At 33.9% G+C, this 17,098-nt stretch overlaps 2 protein-coding genes across 4 annotated transcripts; both read left to right on the top strand.

The window, feature by feature from the left end:
• Nucleotides 1-410: 410 nt before the first annotated feature.
• LOC125419907 (hexokinase-3) lies at nt 411-6,311 on the top strand. Of its 2 annotated transcripts, none has more exons than XM_016018332.4 (9): nt 411-1,065; nt 2,247-2,397; nt 2,529-2,708; nt 3,034-3,108; nt 3,626-3,781; nt 3,901-3,999; nt 4,072-4,199; nt 5,593-5,674; nt 5,799-6,311. In XM_016018332.4, exons 1-9 carry the CDS (start codon nt 794-796, stop codon nt 6,168-6,170), a joined length of 1,515 nt encoding a protein of 504 aa, XP_015873818.3. In that variant the 5' UTR covers nt 411-793; the 3' UTR covers nt 6,171-6,311. The 2 variants fall into 2 exon arrangements, with proteins under 2 accessions (XP_015873818.3, XP_015873819.1); XM_016018333.4 differs by having other exon boundaries at nt 5,864-6,094.
• A 1,618-nt stretch (nt 6,312-7,929) lies between these two features.
• LOC125419906 (transcription initiation factor TFIID subunit 15) lies at nt 7,930-13,430 on the top strand. Of its 2 annotated transcripts, none has more exons than XM_048466435.2 (8): nt 7,930-8,079; nt 9,620-9,759; nt 9,882-10,216; nt 10,330-10,527; nt 11,189-11,272; nt 11,964-12,045; nt 12,123-12,249; nt 12,788-13,430. In XM_048466435.2, exons 2-8 carry the CDS (start codon nt 9,640-9,642, stop codon nt 13,048-13,050), a joined length of 1,209 nt encoding a protein of 402 aa, XP_048322392.2. In that variant the 5' UTR covers nt 7,930-8,079; nt 9,620-9,639; the 3' UTR covers nt 13,051-13,430. The 2 variants fall into 2 exon arrangements, with proteins under 2 accessions (XP_048322392.2, XP_048322393.2); XM_048466436.2 differs by having other exon boundaries at nt 7,939-8,079; nt 9,595-9,759.
• The last annotated feature ends 3,668 nt before the right edge of the window (nt 13,431-17,098 follow it).

The raw sequence follows: 17,098 nt of genomic DNA, 5'->3' as shown, positions 1-17,098 counted from the left end.
TGAAAGCACCATCCATAGAAAAAGGAAAAGAAAGAAAAAAAGCTTAACTTTAAAGTTGGTTTAGATAAACATGCTAATCAACTTCTAAACACTGTTAAAAGTTTCTATTTATAGAAAGATAATTTTTGTCAAAAAGGCTAGAAAAGCAAGGTCTAAGCCTTGGCTACCTTTCTATTTCAAATTAAGGTGACCTAAAACTGTAATTAAATGCAAAAGCCAGTGGCAATTGCGAACCTATTCACCGACCCCATAAAAAGTAAAAACTAGAAAAAAATTTCCTATTCACCTTCAAAAATCTAATTTCATATACGGTAGAAAATCGCCGCAGATACTGTAACAAATCCGGCATTTTCATAAATCTACAAGGGCAAATTTGTCTTTTCGAAATCTTGTATAAGTATCCAGCAGTTTGCTTTCCAACATTGCCTGTGCGCAGGGACCGCTCTCTCTCGCTCTCTCTCTCTCTCTCACACGCACACAAGCCTTTTATCGAGCGGGTCATCTACAACACTTTTCCGGCGACTTCGGCCGGGAAAACGACCGGAGACTAGTCCGGTTGAACTCCCGTTGAGCGGCTGGAGTAATCTTGAATCAAGGGTAAAAGTTTTTTCGGCTTGCGTTTTTGGACCGTTGGAAAAAAAAAAAAGAGAAAAAAAGAAAGAAAAAAAAGGCTAGTAACCAGAGGATAAGAAAAGAGAGGGCGTTTATGGTGAGACGGCGTCGTTTGGTGAATAGGAAGGTAGGACGGTGGCGTTTGATGGTGTGATTGATCGTGGGGGTTGGAGAAGAGTAGATGGGGAGGGTGGTGGTGGGAGTGGCGGTGGGCGTGGCGGTAGCGGCGTGTGCGGTGGCGGCGGTGGTGGTGGGACGGAGAGTGAGGAGTAAGAGGAAGTGGAGGAGAGTAGTTGGGGTGTTGAGAGAGCTTGAAGACAATTGCGAGACTACGTTTGGAAGGTTGAGGCAGGTAGTGGATGCGATGGCGGTGGAGATGCACGCTGGGCTGGCCTCCGAAGGTGGTTCCAAGCTCAAAATGTTGCTCACCTTCGTCGATACTCTCCCCAATGGGTAATCGTATTCGATTCTCTCTACTTTCTTTTTTATCAAATGGGTGTTTCTGGGATAACCTTTTTTGTTTCTTGATTCGTGTTTTTTTTTTTTTTTTTTTTTCCTCCTTGGTTTATTGTATCTTTGTTTTTGAGTTTTTGTTTGATTGTCTTTATTCGAAGAAACATAATTTGAAATTTGTTCCATGTATATGTTCTGTTCAGCGTATGGCTTGTGATCATTTTACTATTTTTGATACAGTTAGTACTTGTTATCGTCTTCTTGTTTTGTGTTCCTTTGATTCTTGATTGACATTTGTGTTCCATTACTGTTGTCTTCCCTTTTTTTTTTCCTTTTTGGGTTGTAGTTTTGCGATTGATTTTATGCACATTACGTTCTTTTAAGTATTATATTTTATGGGGTAGTTCTGTATATCTACGTACTTATTGATTTAAAGATACTGCTTTTTTGGTATTGTGAAATTTTGTGTCCGCTTCTGTTTTTTCTTGATTTAATAATTTGTTATTTCTCTGTTGGGTTCTTTCTTCTAGATGATACTGTTACATGGTTTTTAAAAATGGGATGATTTTGAAGCTGTTCACTTTTTAATTATAATATCTTTATAATGTTATCTACCATTTTGAAATTTGGCATTTTGAATGAATCAATAATTTCACTAATTTATTTAGGAATATTTTGCTTGAATACTTATATAAATATGGTTTATAGAATCTTAAAGGTTCTTTCTTCCATTCCTTTCTATTTTCGTACGAGTGTAAATGTGGTTGAATTGTTCCACAGATGCTGTATTAAGATTCCACAAAGAGAATCTGCTGATTTTCTTTGTTGTTACATATCTTATTTTGACTGTTTAGGAGGTGCAATGTGATTCCCCAAGAAAGTTCTAATTCTATTAAAGATTGGAAATTTGACTTTATTGCATATCGTGGTTTCTTTCTTGATGGTTTGATACTAGGAAATACTGATGCTCATGACTGGTAGAAATGCTAGCATTTCTGGCAATGGTACTGTGTATGATTGTGTCAGTGTCTCACTGTTGTTAGTATGTTGTAGCACTAGTGTAGTTTAGGTTATCGAGTCACACTTGCATATTGATTATGGTATGTTTAGAACTTTCATTCTTCAATACGTTATAGTCAGTAATTTGAGGTTGATTTTTCTTTTCAACATCTTTGGGTCAGGAGTGAAAAGGGAACTTATTATGCACTAGATCTTGGGGGTACTAATTTTAGGGTCTTGCGGGTCCAGCTAGGAGGTGGAAGGTCTTCCATACTGGATAATGATGTGAAACGACAACCCATTCCTCAACATTTGATGACCAGCACAAGTGAGGTAACTGAATTTATGGATCCCAAAATCAACCATTGTTTACCATATCTTCAAATCTTGCAGGTTTTTTTTTTTTTTTTTTTTTTTTTTTTTTTTTTTGGTGATGCAGACTAATGTGTTTCTGTTACCTGCAGGATCTCTTTGATTTCATTGCTTCGTCATTGAAGGAATTTGTTGATCAAGAAGGTGATGCTGAGAGTTCAGTGGATAGAAGAAGGGAACTTGGATTTACGTTCTCTTTTCCAGTGAAACAAATTTCAGTATCATCAGGCACTTTAATCAAATGGACAAAGGGATTTGCTATTAGAGACATGGTTAGTTACTTGGCAAAACTCAATTATTATAGGGAACTTTGTGAAAGCCAATAACATGTTTCATAGAAAAATGTTTTTACCTGCTGATGCTGAGCATATGGCGATGTTCTAGACTGTCTGATAGTATTATAGAAGTCTTGTTTTTGCTTAGGACTATGATATTTACTCAATTGAAATCCAGTTCCTGGGATGATGATTTGCTATACATGAAACCTATGGCTAATTATAGCGAATTCTGTGCAGCCTGAATTTTTTTATTGTGGTTTTGATATTTACTCAACTTGGCTATCGCTCTCCTGATATATATTGGTAAAAAATATTTCAGGTTGGGATGGAGGTTTCAGGATGTCTAGAGCAAGCAATGACCAGAAAGGGCCTGAATATGAAGGTGGCAGCGTTGGTATGAAAGCACTTACTTCTCACTATAAAGTGATAAATCAGGATAAGAGTATGGCTACTTAGCCATGCTTAGATGATCGATGTGTAGTAAGTTCACCATTGATGAAAAAATGTAAAAGAAACGTGGATTTTTTGCAAGGGGAAGTTTGATTTTATTTGTTTGATACAGATATATTATAATTGCTCAAATGGTATTGGAGTATCTTTCTGCAAACTAGAGGTTTTTGTACCTATTGTTTAAGGGTCAGTAGTGTTGATGATTTCAAACCGTTTATGGGCACCTTCTTCAGTCTGTTATGGGTGCCTGCTGTATTAATACATAATATATACATATTGCAATTATGTGAACATGTTTTTTGTTAGAAGATTATCTCTATATTTGACTTGGATATATTCATGTGTAGATCCATTAATGTGTATGAGCATGATGCATTGTCTGTATCTGCATGCATGTTGTCAACTTCACAACTATCTTTGCATAAGTTGGAGTGTTATATATGCCTATTATTCTAATGTAGGTTAATGACTCTGTTGGAACGTTAGCTCTTGGGCATTATCATGATGCAGACACTGTTGCTGCAGTGATAATTGGAACAGGCACAAATGCCTGTTATATGGAGCGGACAGATGCTATCATAAAGTGTCAAGGGCTTCTTACAACTTCCGGAGGCATGGTATCCTCTCTTTGGTCTCCCTTCAAACATTATCTAATTTCCGTTCTTGGAAAATGAATTTTTATTTTTGTTTTAGTTTCTGTTTGACTTATTTTTCCAAATAATCTTCTGTTGATTAGGTTGTCAACATGGAATGGGGAAACTTTTGGTCAGCTCATTTACCAAGAACCACATATGACATTGATTTAGATGCTGATAGCCCTAATCCAAACTATCAGGTTAGGTTTTACTTGATCTTTTTATTGCTTGGTTTCAAATGGAATCTTACATTGTTAACGAATTTGGTGCAGGGTTTTGAGAAAATGATATCAGGAATGTATCTGGGTGACATTGTAAGGAGAGTGATTCTCAGAATGTCAGAAGAGGCAGATATTTTTGGACCTGTTTCTTCCAAGTTGTCAATGCCCTTTATTTTGAGGTATGTTCCCTTCTCCCTCCCTCTCTCTCTCTCTCTCTATATATATATATATATATATATATGTAGTGTGTGTGTGTGTGCGCTCGCATATAGCACTAGCTTCTATTTCTCAGCTATGCATAAAGTTGCAAACAGATGAGATCCTTCCTATTTTTCTCCTACAGTGATTCACTTCTGTTGCTGTCCCCTAAGTGAAAATGTTTTTTCACAAACGTGCAACATGAGTACCTAATGTTTGGAATTTCTTAAACAACCATTGAGAAATAGTTTTCATTTTATATGTCTTTTATATTATTTTAATTTTTTGGTTGAGATCAATGGATATGGTTTCTATGGTGTTCACTTTTGTCTCCACTTGAACATAGCTAAAAAGATGATAAAAAAACAGTTCATTTGTATTGCTACGACGGCCTCAAACTGATTTCTAATGTTTTTGGTTTGCTTGGCTGTTAAGATGTGTAGCAGTTAATGTACAGTGTTTGATAGTGATAGTCCATAGATTCTAGATTCGGTTCCTACAAAAAAAAAAAAAAAAAAAAAAAAAAAGAAAAAAAGACTGCAAATTAGTGCTCCAAAATTTCACTGTATATTTATGTGCTTATTAGGAAGTGAAGAGATAATATAGCTGAGGGAGAGAGATTGCTTTGCTTTTTTGTCTTAAGAAAATGGATGTCTTGTCAATATGTTTTTGAAGTTTATACTGCTTTAGTCTATCTGCATTCTTAGTGAAGTTATGCTGCTTTAGGTATTTATTTTTTGTGTTAAGTTATCATCAACTTGGAAAACCTAAGCTGGGTGGATGTTGGTCCAACTATGTATTTTAAGGTAACACAGTAGATAGAGACGGTTCTTACTCCTCCTCAGATGTATTTTCCTTGAATAATGGACAAAAATTGGGCCATACGTATTGAGGAAGGGGTTAGAAGGATTGGGTCACAAGACCAGTTAGATATATATAGGTTTGCATACAAGATTGAGTTTCTATCTATCTCTGAATCTTAAAGGGAAAGGAAGAAACCTTTTTGTCTGTTTTATGGGGTTCTCATTTCTTTCTTTCAAATAATGTTTAAGTGTTCTATTAAAAAGGGTGAAAAAGAAAGAGCAGAAAATAAACCCTAACACAATGAAGATAGTTAATAGGTCGTAATAACTATTTTTGGTGGTAAGCTTCATTTTCTAATGTTGGGGATAGGATATGTACGGTCACTTTTTCTTTTGGTCTTGAATAAAAATGATAAAAGTTGACTTTGCACCTGAATCCTTAAACATTGAGATGAATGATAATATAATGTTCTTGGGACAATTTTAGTGACCTTTGAAGTATATCAATTCATTTAACTTTTTCTAAAATTGCAACAGACTTAATCGTTTCCATTATTTATTTTATTCTCAGGACGCCATTGATGGCTGCAATGCATGAGGACGACTCTCCTGAGTTGACAGAAGTTGGAAGAATTTTAAGTGACATCCTGGAGGTAATTAGCTCTGGATAAATATTCCCCCATTTTTCTATGCTATAAGATAGTATACATGAAAGCAGTAGCCTATCTGGTTATCTGAGTTTTTTTTTTTTTTTTGGGCGGGTCTGGGTGTTTTCAGATTCCTCATGCTCCTTTAAAGGTCCGAAAGCTTGTGGTTAAGGTATGTGATGTGGTTACCCGCAGGGCTGCTCGGTTGGCAGCTGCTGGTATAGCAGGAATCTTAAAGAAGATTGGGCGGGATGGGAGTGGTGGCAAAACACCTGGGAGAAGTAGAAGCGATAATAGAATTAGAAGAACAGTTGTTGCCGTTGAAGGGGGTTTGTATACAAGCTATACAATGTTTAGGGAGTACTTGCATGAAGCCTTGAATGAAATTTTAGGGGAAGAAGTTTCCCAACATGTTTTTCTCAAGGTTACAGAAGATGGATCCGGCATCGGAGCAGCTCTCCTTGCTGCTTCACAATCATCCAACATCCAACAGTGTGGATAGAGTACAGTCGCTATAAATATATATATATTCTATATATACATATAGCCCCTGTAAATGTAGAAATCATTTTCCATAATCAATATCTCTTTGTATAAAGAAACAACGTTTGTCTGTCCATATATATATATTTTTTTCCTCCAAGCTCCTCTCCCCTTCCCTCATTTCTATATCATTGATGCTAGCAAATAGGAAATTGGGTCTTCTCCTACAAAATTTTTCTGGTCCAGGATGTCATTGATGGTAAACTTTGGGGAATTTGATAAGCTTATTTGTTTGTGGACATATGAATATGTAGATGTTTTGAAAAAGGAATACGAGTGTTGCTTTTGCAGAAGAACATTGCATTGTCTACTGTGTTCGGTTTGTTTGTTTCCTGAGAATTGCTCAAGGAAAAGCTTTTGATTTCAAATCACCACCAATAACTATGACAGTCACGTTCTATAGAATGACAATTTGTCATAGATTTGGGCGATAGTGTTTACTTTTAGAGGCTCCAAGAATCATAATTAGTTCCAAACAAATCATTACAATAAATCCTATCCTATTGGAATTATCTGGTAATTTTTACTGCTTTTCACTTTGTCAAGCTACCTCGTCCGCTTTAAAAAAGCATGAATTATAAGAAAAGTTGAGTGAATATAGCAAATAAAACAAAAAAAAGGCGATAATAGAGAACAACTATCCAAAAAACTGAAGAATATCACTGATATGACTCCATACATGGATTCGGTGATTCGAATTTACTTATAAAGTTTTTCCCATGCTTGGTAAACTTCTTTTAGTTCAAATCAAGGGGTCATGGGTACCATCATGCCAGTATAAAAACCATTAAGATTAAAACGTTTACATTGACTTTCCGTGTGCAACGTGTAAGTATATATAACCGCAATATATGATTTTAAAAATTAATTATATTTAAATTAAATTAATTAACTAAGGAGTAAAGACTAAAGATTATCGATTTTTTGTTATCAATTTTACAATTTTCATTGATATTGTTTGTAATTTTGCAAAAATAAAATAATTTAGATATCTTTTTTAATTGGTATGGGAGTACCTCTCTAAATCAATTAGAGAAATATAGATTTGTTTTATATTAGTCTAATTTACACAAAATTTAAAAAGTTGATGAGTTTGATCATAATCAATTTTTCCTTTATAAATTCAAAAAAGCGAATAAATTTTTTTAAATTTTAAATTTTGTGTTAGTCAATTTGGATTTTGAATTAATGTGAAACAGATTATAAATACAGAATGTCACATGAAACATTTTAAATTTAAAAGTCCAATATATAATCTGAATAAAATACCATTTATATTTATGATTGAATAGTCAAAATTTCTAGAAAACATAATTGAAGAAAAATTGTTATAATAATAATAAAAAAAGCAATTATCCTTAAATTTAGGATATCATATGGAACATTTTAAATTTAAAAACCTAATATACAATCTAAATAAAATATAAATAGTAAAATACCATTTATATTTATGATTGAAAAGTCAAAATTTCTAAAAGCAGTATTGGAAAAAAATTGTTATAATAAAAAAAAAGAAGAAGCAATTATCCTTAATTTTAATTTGGTTTTGACGTGTTCGAACTGTGTATCCAGCACATCCGACCTAATTGGGTGTTGGCCCAAAGTCTATCACAAATAGAAGCCGAAACCGAAGTAGAGAAGCCCAAACATAAGACAGGGCTCTTAAGGAAGCCCAATTAATAAATTTTACGTTTAAAAAAATAATAGAAAAAACCATTTCCCCAAAAAATAAATAAATAAATAAATAAAAATAAAAACCAAAGAGGAAAATAGGAAAAAGAGAAGTAAATAGATTGAGGGTTAGGGTTGAGAAGGTGTTTGGTTAGAGGTGGCGAAATTAAGGAAAATTTCAGAGATTTGATAAAAAGGTAATATGTCTCTTTCTCCTCACTATAAAGGGTGTTTTGCCGACTTTGGGATTTGGAAAATCCATGGTTTTTTTTAATGCAGTGAAAGGGCATGCTCTAGCTTAAAAAGCAGTGTGTATGGTTTGGGGAAGACGATAGGGTTACGGTTTCTTTCTTCTTCTTTGATTTTTTTTATTTTATTTTTTTTTATGTGATAAATTTTGTCATTTCTTTTTTCCTTTTTCATTTTTTTCCCCTTCGAATTTCAGTTATTCATTCCATTCTTTGAGCTAGATCTATGAGATCTGCGTCTGAATTTTAATGGGTGCTGTGTAAGAGTCTGTAAATGAAGCCATTGGTGTAATGTAATTTGAGAATTTTTTTTTAGTTGAATAATGTATTTGGTTACTTCAAATTTATGTTGTTGTCAACGATGGATTGCAGTGTGCAGGTTTTGGATTTGATGTATCATTGCACTAATATGTACTTTTTTATTTTATTTTATTTTATATATATAAAAAAAAAAAACTTAAGTAAAAATATAAATTCATAACAACAACAATAATAATTTGATAGTTGGGGGCTGTAAGGTCTTATTACCCCTTTCCTAAAGGTTTTAATTGCTGCTGTTTTATTGTCCTATAGGAAAGACTCTGTTAAGGAGTTAGGCAAATTAATCAGTCCTGTTTGCTTTTCATTGAATCTGACCATAAACCATGTATTTTCTGTCTTTCCTAATCACCTCTTGTCGTGGGTTTATGCGAAGATCTGTGAAGCAATAAGCTATTCCATTGGTGGTCAGGTGAAGAAAAGTTATACGAAAATTAAAGAAATTATTCAAAACAAAAATTAATAACACATGAGAATTAAGCAAATTCATGGAAATATTGTTAGTTTCAAAGAAAATTGTAACAGAATAAATTACATTATAAAATTTTTTATTTGCAAGTAATGTTTCTTATTTCCATTTGCAATATGTTATGGTTGCGTGAAGGATTTACTACATAACAAAAGCAAAATTTTAAGTGTCAAGTTTGTTGAAATTGGCAGTATGAGGATGAATAACACATAGAACCAACTACAAGGGTTAAAATATAACTGTTAAGCGTATTTGAGAACATATGTGCCAACATATCCACTGTGCTGAATATATACTGGCATATTTTTTGTCAAGTGTCTGAAATAAAGATATAATACAAATGTAACTGTTTGGAATCTTTGACATGCATCAAATTTCGGCAGGAGAAGTGGCGATATGAGTTGTTTGGTTTTGCTTGATTTGGACTTGTAATGTCTCTTCCACTACCAAATAAAAGGGATGTTAACTTCATGTATGTTGACCAAATGTGTAGCGATGTAGTTTATTTCTCCCCTTTCTTTCTCTCTCTCTCTCTCTGTATATGGCTGCTGTTGTTTTTAGGATTTCTATGCTATACTAAATGGTATATTTTTAAAATTCTTTTTGTGCTTTTGAATTCAACTAAATAATAATATATATATATATATATATATATATATATATTTTTTTTTTTACAGCATTTTAAGTTTTGATTTGCTTCAGTTTCATGAAGTTGGAGAGCAATGGCGAGCGATTTGGGAAAAGGAACTCCTTCAATTGGGTCTATATATGTTTGCAACTTGCCACATGGAACTGATGAAACCATGTTGGCAGAATATTTTGGCACCATTGGGTTGCTAAAGGTAGGGAGTTTGAACAGGTATTATTATAAATTGCACTTTATCCTTGTTTTATGATCTTTGGTACTTTTTTCCACGTGCATATTGTTAAAGAAATCTGTATTTAACATTTTGTTATTGTATAGAAAGACAAGCGAACAGGCCGGCCTAAGATTTGGCTTTATCGGGATAAAATAACAAATGAGCCAAAGGGAGATGCTACAGTAACATATGAGGATCCACATGCTGCATATGCTGCTGTTGATTGGTTTAATAACAAGGACTTTCATGGTAACAACATTGGGGTTTTTATAGCAGAATCAAAAAACTCAGGAGGAGAGCCGATTGTTGTTGCTAATTATGTTGTACCAGAAGAAAATCCTGAGGATATGAATGGGGGTGATGGTGGAGGTAGAGGTCGAGGTGATGCTTCTGGAAAAACATGGCAACAAGAGGGAGATTGGCTGTGTCCGAATACAAGGTCTGTGATGTGAGATTGGTGAGCAGCTCTTTCTTGCTCTTTTGTGCAGCATTTCTTTTTTCTTTATAAGGATTCTTTGATAAATGGATTCTCATAGTGTATTATTATGGCAGTTGTTCCAATGTAAATTTTGCATTTCGTGGTGTCTGCAACCGCTGTGGAAGTGCTCGCCCTGTTGGGGCATCTGGTGGTGGTGCATGGGGTGGTGGCCGGGGCAGAGGTCGTGGCAGTGACTCTGGGGGCCATGCCCGTGGTACAGTTGGTGCTCCTACTGGAGGACTTTTTGGTCCTAATGATTGGCCTTGTCCAATGTAAGACTGTGTATTAAGTGCTACTTATGTGGTGATTTTTTTGTGTATTCGTGTGTATTGTATTTTCAAGTCCTCCCCCTAAAATTTAATCGTCAATTTCAGTCCGATTCTGTCATGCATTTTATATACGCCATTGTTTGGGTGAGAAAAATGTGAAATTACCTAGAAATTATATGACAACACAACTCCTACAAATAGAGCATATATTTAGATCAACCTTACCTGTTCTGAACTTTTAAAGTTGAGCCATTGGTGTTTCCCACCTTCCAAGGCTGGGGTAGTCGTGGTTCAACATAATCTTTCCTAGTGCGCTTGTAGGAATGCTGTATGAGAGAATTTTAGGTTAATGATTTGTGGGGTTTCAGATATACTGGTTTCTTTGGGCATGACACTTTCTGTAGATGTGGTACACCATATTCTCACCTTTTACATTCTATCCTAGTTTGTGTTTCGACATTCTGCAGGGGAAAGTTTCATAACTTTGGTCCTGTACTAATGTGCTGAATAAAGTATATCTTCTGTCTTGAAGTTTCCTCCATTACAGAAATATATTAACATGTTTATGTACATCTTTTGATCAAATACTTTACATAATATGCTATGAGTTCAGTTGAACATGCTATCATTCATGTTGCTTCTTCCCTGTGCTTTATTGTATTAGGTGTGGCAATATCAATTGGGCAAAGCGTACAAAGTGCAACATATGCAACACAAATAAACCTGGTCATAATGAAGGTGGCGTAAGGTATGGTGTCCTGTGTACATTGCTTTTTTTTGACAAATTAACAATCAAAGTGCTTTTTTTTGACAAGTTAACAATTAAAGCCTTCTGGGACCAAATGGTGTAATCTAATAAGACAACCAGAGAACTTTGCAGCATACTTAACTATTGATCTTTTAGGCTTATTATAGTTAATATCAGTTATCAAAATGTGCTTAAAACAGAAAATTGACTATGTAAACTTTTGAAATAATGCCTCTTGTATATTCTTGAATTGACTGTAAGAAAAGGATATTTATCATTAAAACTACCTATTAAATAATGCAATAGCATAAGGTATTGTGCCTACTTATTCTGTGCATTTTTCCAAGTAAACAGTCGGGAACATATCTCTGTTGCACTTTGCAGCAGTCCACATTGTTACTACTGCTGATTTGTTCTCAAAATTTGATATTCTCTTTTCTTTCAAAATAAACATGTATTCATATTTTACTTTTCCCAAGTTTATCTACTATGTTCTCTTCAAGTTGTATTTAGTCCGGTTTCCTCTTCTTTTTTTTGTTATTATTTAGAGGGATGAGGAGATTTTTTTTTTTATTTTTTAAATTTTTTTTTTCCTTTTTGTTCTGTACCTTCAGTTTTAACATAACTTTGAGGTGTGAGCCTTATGACATGAATATAAGCTATTGTACTTAAGACTTAAGTTTATGTGCAGAGGAGGACGTGGCGGAGGTTACAAAGAGCTTGATGAAGAAGAACTAGAGGAAACAAAACGTCGGCGGCGAGAGGCTGAAGAGGTAAGAGCTAACACCTGGATTTGATTAAGTTTCATTATCCTTCTTTTAGTTTGATAGCAACTCTTTGGTAATCCCAGGATGATGGAGAGATGTATGATGAGTTTGGCAACCTCAAGAAAAAATTTCGTGCCAAAATGCAGCAAGCTGAAGCTGGAAGGACACTTCCAGGTGCTGGACGTGCTGGATGGCAAGTGGAGGAACTAGGTATTTTCCCTCTTTATGCATCAACACTCAACAATGCAGAACAATGAGAATTAGTAAGAGCAGGAATCGAGAAGTTTTGGCTCATTATGGGCTATCTTGGTTCATTGGCTCTACCAGTTGGCTCATAATATGCAAAACTACATGGGCATGTATTTCTTGTTTTCCAGAGTAGAAAGCATTTTTGTGATTCAGCTGATTATGGTTTACATTTTCGTGATTCAGCTGATATATGGCTTTATGTTCTCTGCCTTTTATTTTGAATATATGTCTAGATTATGTGCTGCTGTGGTTGATTGTAAATGCAAAAATCATTTTGTAAACTAGAGCCTCCCTTTATGCATTCATTTTTTTTTTCCTTATCTTTAGCACTGTTAGTAATACACATTTTTAATAACCGGCTAGACCATGTCATTTGTATCTTATATGTTCAGACATTCAGGGTTTAAGAACATCATATAGGACCTTTATTGCTGTCTTGGTCATATTAATTGCCATTTCTAATGCCTGCTTAAACTTTTGTTTACAAATACTTCCACAGGTGTAATTGAAAGAGATGGGAGAGAGAGAAGTAGAGACAGAGGAAGGGAACGGGATGATAGGGAGAGCATCAAGAACAAAGAACGAGTTGATAGGGATAGGCATCGGAGTCGAAGCAGAGAAAGGGACAGGGGAAGAGATCGAGATCGAGATCGAGACCGAGACCGTGATTATGATTATGACAGGGATAGAGATTATGGAAGGGATAGGGAAAGGGAAAGGGACAGGGACTGGGATCGGGACAGGAACAGGTACCGTTATTGAAAGCCATAGAAAAACTTCTGAACATTATTTTGGTAGTCTCTTTGTCTTAAGGTAGGAGTGGTTGCCATGGCTTTACCCAAAACAAAAGAAAAGGAAAAAAGGAGTGATTGCCATGGCTTCAATGTTGGGATGACATTTGATTTCAAACTTTCTTAAACTTGAAGCAGCTCCACTTGTCTAGTATTTGATCTGCCCCTTCCTTGGGTGCTTGAGATACATTTTTGTCTAGTATTTGTCTCTCTACCATCCTCTAGACATTTGTTCCCCCCATACTACTTTGGTGACTAGTTTAATTAAAATTTTCAACTCTCTCAGTTTGGTAATGGATGGTTGTTTAAAACAATATTTTTCTTCAATAAAAAATGTGTCTTAACTCTTAACTTTGAAGGTAAAATTTTTTTCTAATTGCAATTATATGTAGCTCTATAATGGTACTTAACCATTCACTATGCTTTAAATGATTTTGCAATACTTATTGCAATTTTTAGTTGTTGTCGTCCCAAGTATCCTGGTTGAAAAGAAATTAATCATCAAGCAGCTGCAGACGGAAGTTTGGTTGGTGTCAGCTTCCACCATTTCTTGATGGTTTCCTCTAAGATCTTCCTCGAAACATACTGATTACACATTCCATCCAAGCTTATTACATCCCCATAATTAGTGTTAAAGAGTATTATTACTCTTTCCTCCAAATACTAGTCTCATTGTTAGTGTCATCTCTGTGTTGTTCTACTTCTTGTTGCGGCTTTTCTGTTTATACTTCCTGCTGGTTTTATAAAGAATCAAAATATTTCTTTTAACAGTATCCCCTTCTCTGCTTCACATAATACTATTCTTGCCCTGTTCCATTTTTTTTTATCAATCTAGTAATTTCCATTTTTTTTTAAAGGAAGAAAGTAGATAAACTTTCATAGAAATTTGTTATAAATTTAATTATATATAGTGTATTAAAGAAAAAAATAATAAAGTGAATTAAAGAAGGCTGATTAATAATGTACCATTCTTCTTATGTATCATAATTAATTAATATATAGATGTTTTATTTTATTTTACTATAAGCTTGTATATACATATTAATATACATGTATAAGCAATATATATGATTTCTATTTTTCACCAAACACTTCAATATTAGCATATTTTCGTTCTTCTCGGTCATGAGCCACACAAGTTTCATGAGCCACACAAGTTTAAGGAATTAAACAAATTTCATCATGCATTTTTTTTTTTTTTGGGTGAAAAAATTCCACGCATGGTTGTTCTTGATTATTTTCTTGTTTCTTTTCTTCTTGATCAATTTTAAGCAATTTAACCAACTTCTACATGTTTGTTTCTTGATCACCTTTTTTCTGAGTAATCAAATTCTCTCTCTCTCTCTCTCCGTGTATATATATATATAGAGTGATCCTAAAATGCAACGAAGCTCTGATATAGGTAGGCGTTAAAATATATATATATATATATATATATATATATATTTGGCTGTTTGTATAAAATCCTATTGGTCATTTAATTAATCCTTCTTTTTCAAAGCACATGTACACAAACTAATGTTTGTCATAGGTGTGTTGTTGCAGCATCTAGCAAAGATTAGGTCTGCCACATCTTCAAGCAGTGTCTTGATTCACAAAAGTTTATTTGCAGATCACCTATTAAAATCTTATTTTACTCTAGTTTTTTTAGTCTATAGAAATAGTATACATTACTCATAAAATTATCAAGTATATTATCAAACTCATAGCAAATGACCATTTATGATAATACCTAAATCAGATTAAAATTACTATAGTAGTAAAAATAAAGTTGAAATTAAACAATAACACATCAGATCTATAATAGTTTATCCTCAATATGAGAGCTACATCCACTTTGTTGCTCCAGGTTGTCATTATAAACAAACAAACAAACATGCAAATAAAGCATATAATTTGAGTACATAAAGAATTCTCCAAAACTATTCAATCAAAATCCTAGTTAGAAAATGGTCGTTGCGGCAATATGCATGGTTGGTTAGTTGTTGATCATGTCCCAAATATCGTCATCGAAAACAAGATCAGGCAGTGGATAATCAAAGTCGTTGATGTCTCAAATACTGTCATCCAAACAAAAATCAAGTAGCCCATTGAGGTCGTTGGTGTCAGCAACCATTGTTTGATGGTTTTGTTTTAGCTCTTCCGCAAAAGACACAGTCCATGACGATATATTCTCATGAAATTCTTGATCTGTACCATCATTACCACCATCTGATGATGATGGTTTTCTAATATTTATTTGGTCCAACACTTGTTCTTGATATTCTTTTTCTTTATACTCCAATGCAGTAGAATTGTTATTCTTAATAACTATCATTCCATTTTTATCTTTTTCATTATTCTTGAACTGATGATCATACGGTAAAATTTCATATTCATTATCAAACTTATCACATGCTAATATTTCATCCAAGCTTATTAGATTATTCTCACAATTATCACTATCATCATCATCATTATTATAATTATTATTATTCTTCAGAATACTTCTCTCACTGTTGGTGTCTCTTTGCTGTTCTTCCACTTGTACTTGTATTTGTACTTGTACTTCCTGCTGGTTCCATAAAGAATCTAAATATTTCTTTAACAATATCTCTTTCTCAGCATCAGATAATATTATTCTTGCTTTCTTACTTTGCCTCCCCTCATCATCATCATCATCATTATCTTTGCTTATCTTTCTCTTATTTTCATTCTTCTTTCTCAATCGACATAACATGTATTCATTATAATTATCAAGACTGAACTCATGCATGATCCATGCACCATGTCCGGGACATCCTTGCTTTTCGTACTTTTCGTATCTAAGATGTGTTTTGTGAGCAGCAACAGAAACACAACCAATACGAGTTTCGATGTCTTCTGAGTATGCAGCTGACCACGTATCATTTGAACCCACCCTACGATTAATCTGACAGCCATTGGAGTTCACCTTCTTTAACTTGGTGAAGAAGTAAAGATCCTCACCCTTTCTGCGGTCACCTCCAAACCTGTTCCATACTTGCCAAGGTTCCTCCAACCCATAAAGATCGTACTCCATCAATGGATATCCATGCAGGTTTTCTGATCTCCCATGCAACTTATCGTACAAGAAGAATACCACTTCTTTGTCCGTTGGTATGAACCTATATCCCACCCCTAATTTCATCCCAATATTCCCATAAAGATTGTTCATCATATTCATCATCCTGCAAAACCCCGTAAAAAATATTTACTTAGCACTATCTTGATAGGTTAAATCACATACAACCTAGTATATGAATATGCAGGTATTTTCAAAGAATATAGGAAAATATAATACTAAATTTGTTTTTTTATTTATTATGACTTTTAAAAGAATGTAGGATTAACTAATAAAAAATATGCTACTGAAATTACATTGAAACAATTACCTTGAAGATGGTTTGTGCGCATAGAAATTCTCTTGATCGGTAGATGGATCTTCCAAAAATTTATGCAAATATTTTTCAAGTGGAGGGTTGGTCTTACTCTTTATATATATTGTTTTATCTTGGCTTTCTTTCTATAGAAGTTGGAGAGTTGAAATCAGATTCTAATGTGCATGTGTGTTTGTTTCTGAGACTGATTTTTATACTATGTTTATATGGAGTCCTAGTAATTATCAAATTTGTATCAGATTCTAATTTAACAACGTCGATTTTAATATAATAATTTTTATTTTTTAAAAGAAGAAAGCAGATAGGTTTTGTGTTATAAATTTAATTATAGTGTATCAAAAGAAAAAATAAATGAATTTAATGTACTATTCTTCTTATATATCATAATTAATTAATATATAGACGTTGTGTTTTTTATTTTACCATAAGCTTATATATATGTATGCATGTATGTATGTATTTATGTATGCATGATGTCACGGGCCTAACTTTTCCAACACTCCCGTGCGGCACTTAGCACCTCCCTTGCTAAGTAAGCCTTGCTCACAAGCTATCAAAATGCGGAAGCTAAGAGTAAGAGAGTAGGAAGTAGGAGAGTTTGAGAGAATGTGGAGAATACTT

The sequence above is a fragment of the Ziziphus jujuba genome, chromosome 10, assembly GCF_031755915.1.
Source record: "Ziziphus jujuba cultivar Dongzao chromosome 10, ASM3175591v1".
Lineage (NCBI taxonomy): Eukaryota > Viridiplantae > Streptophyta > Magnoliopsida > Rosales > Rhamnaceae > Ziziphus > Ziziphus jujuba.
Note: the sequence above shows the minus strand (reverse complement) of the source record. Positions and strands in the feature narration are given on the sequence as shown.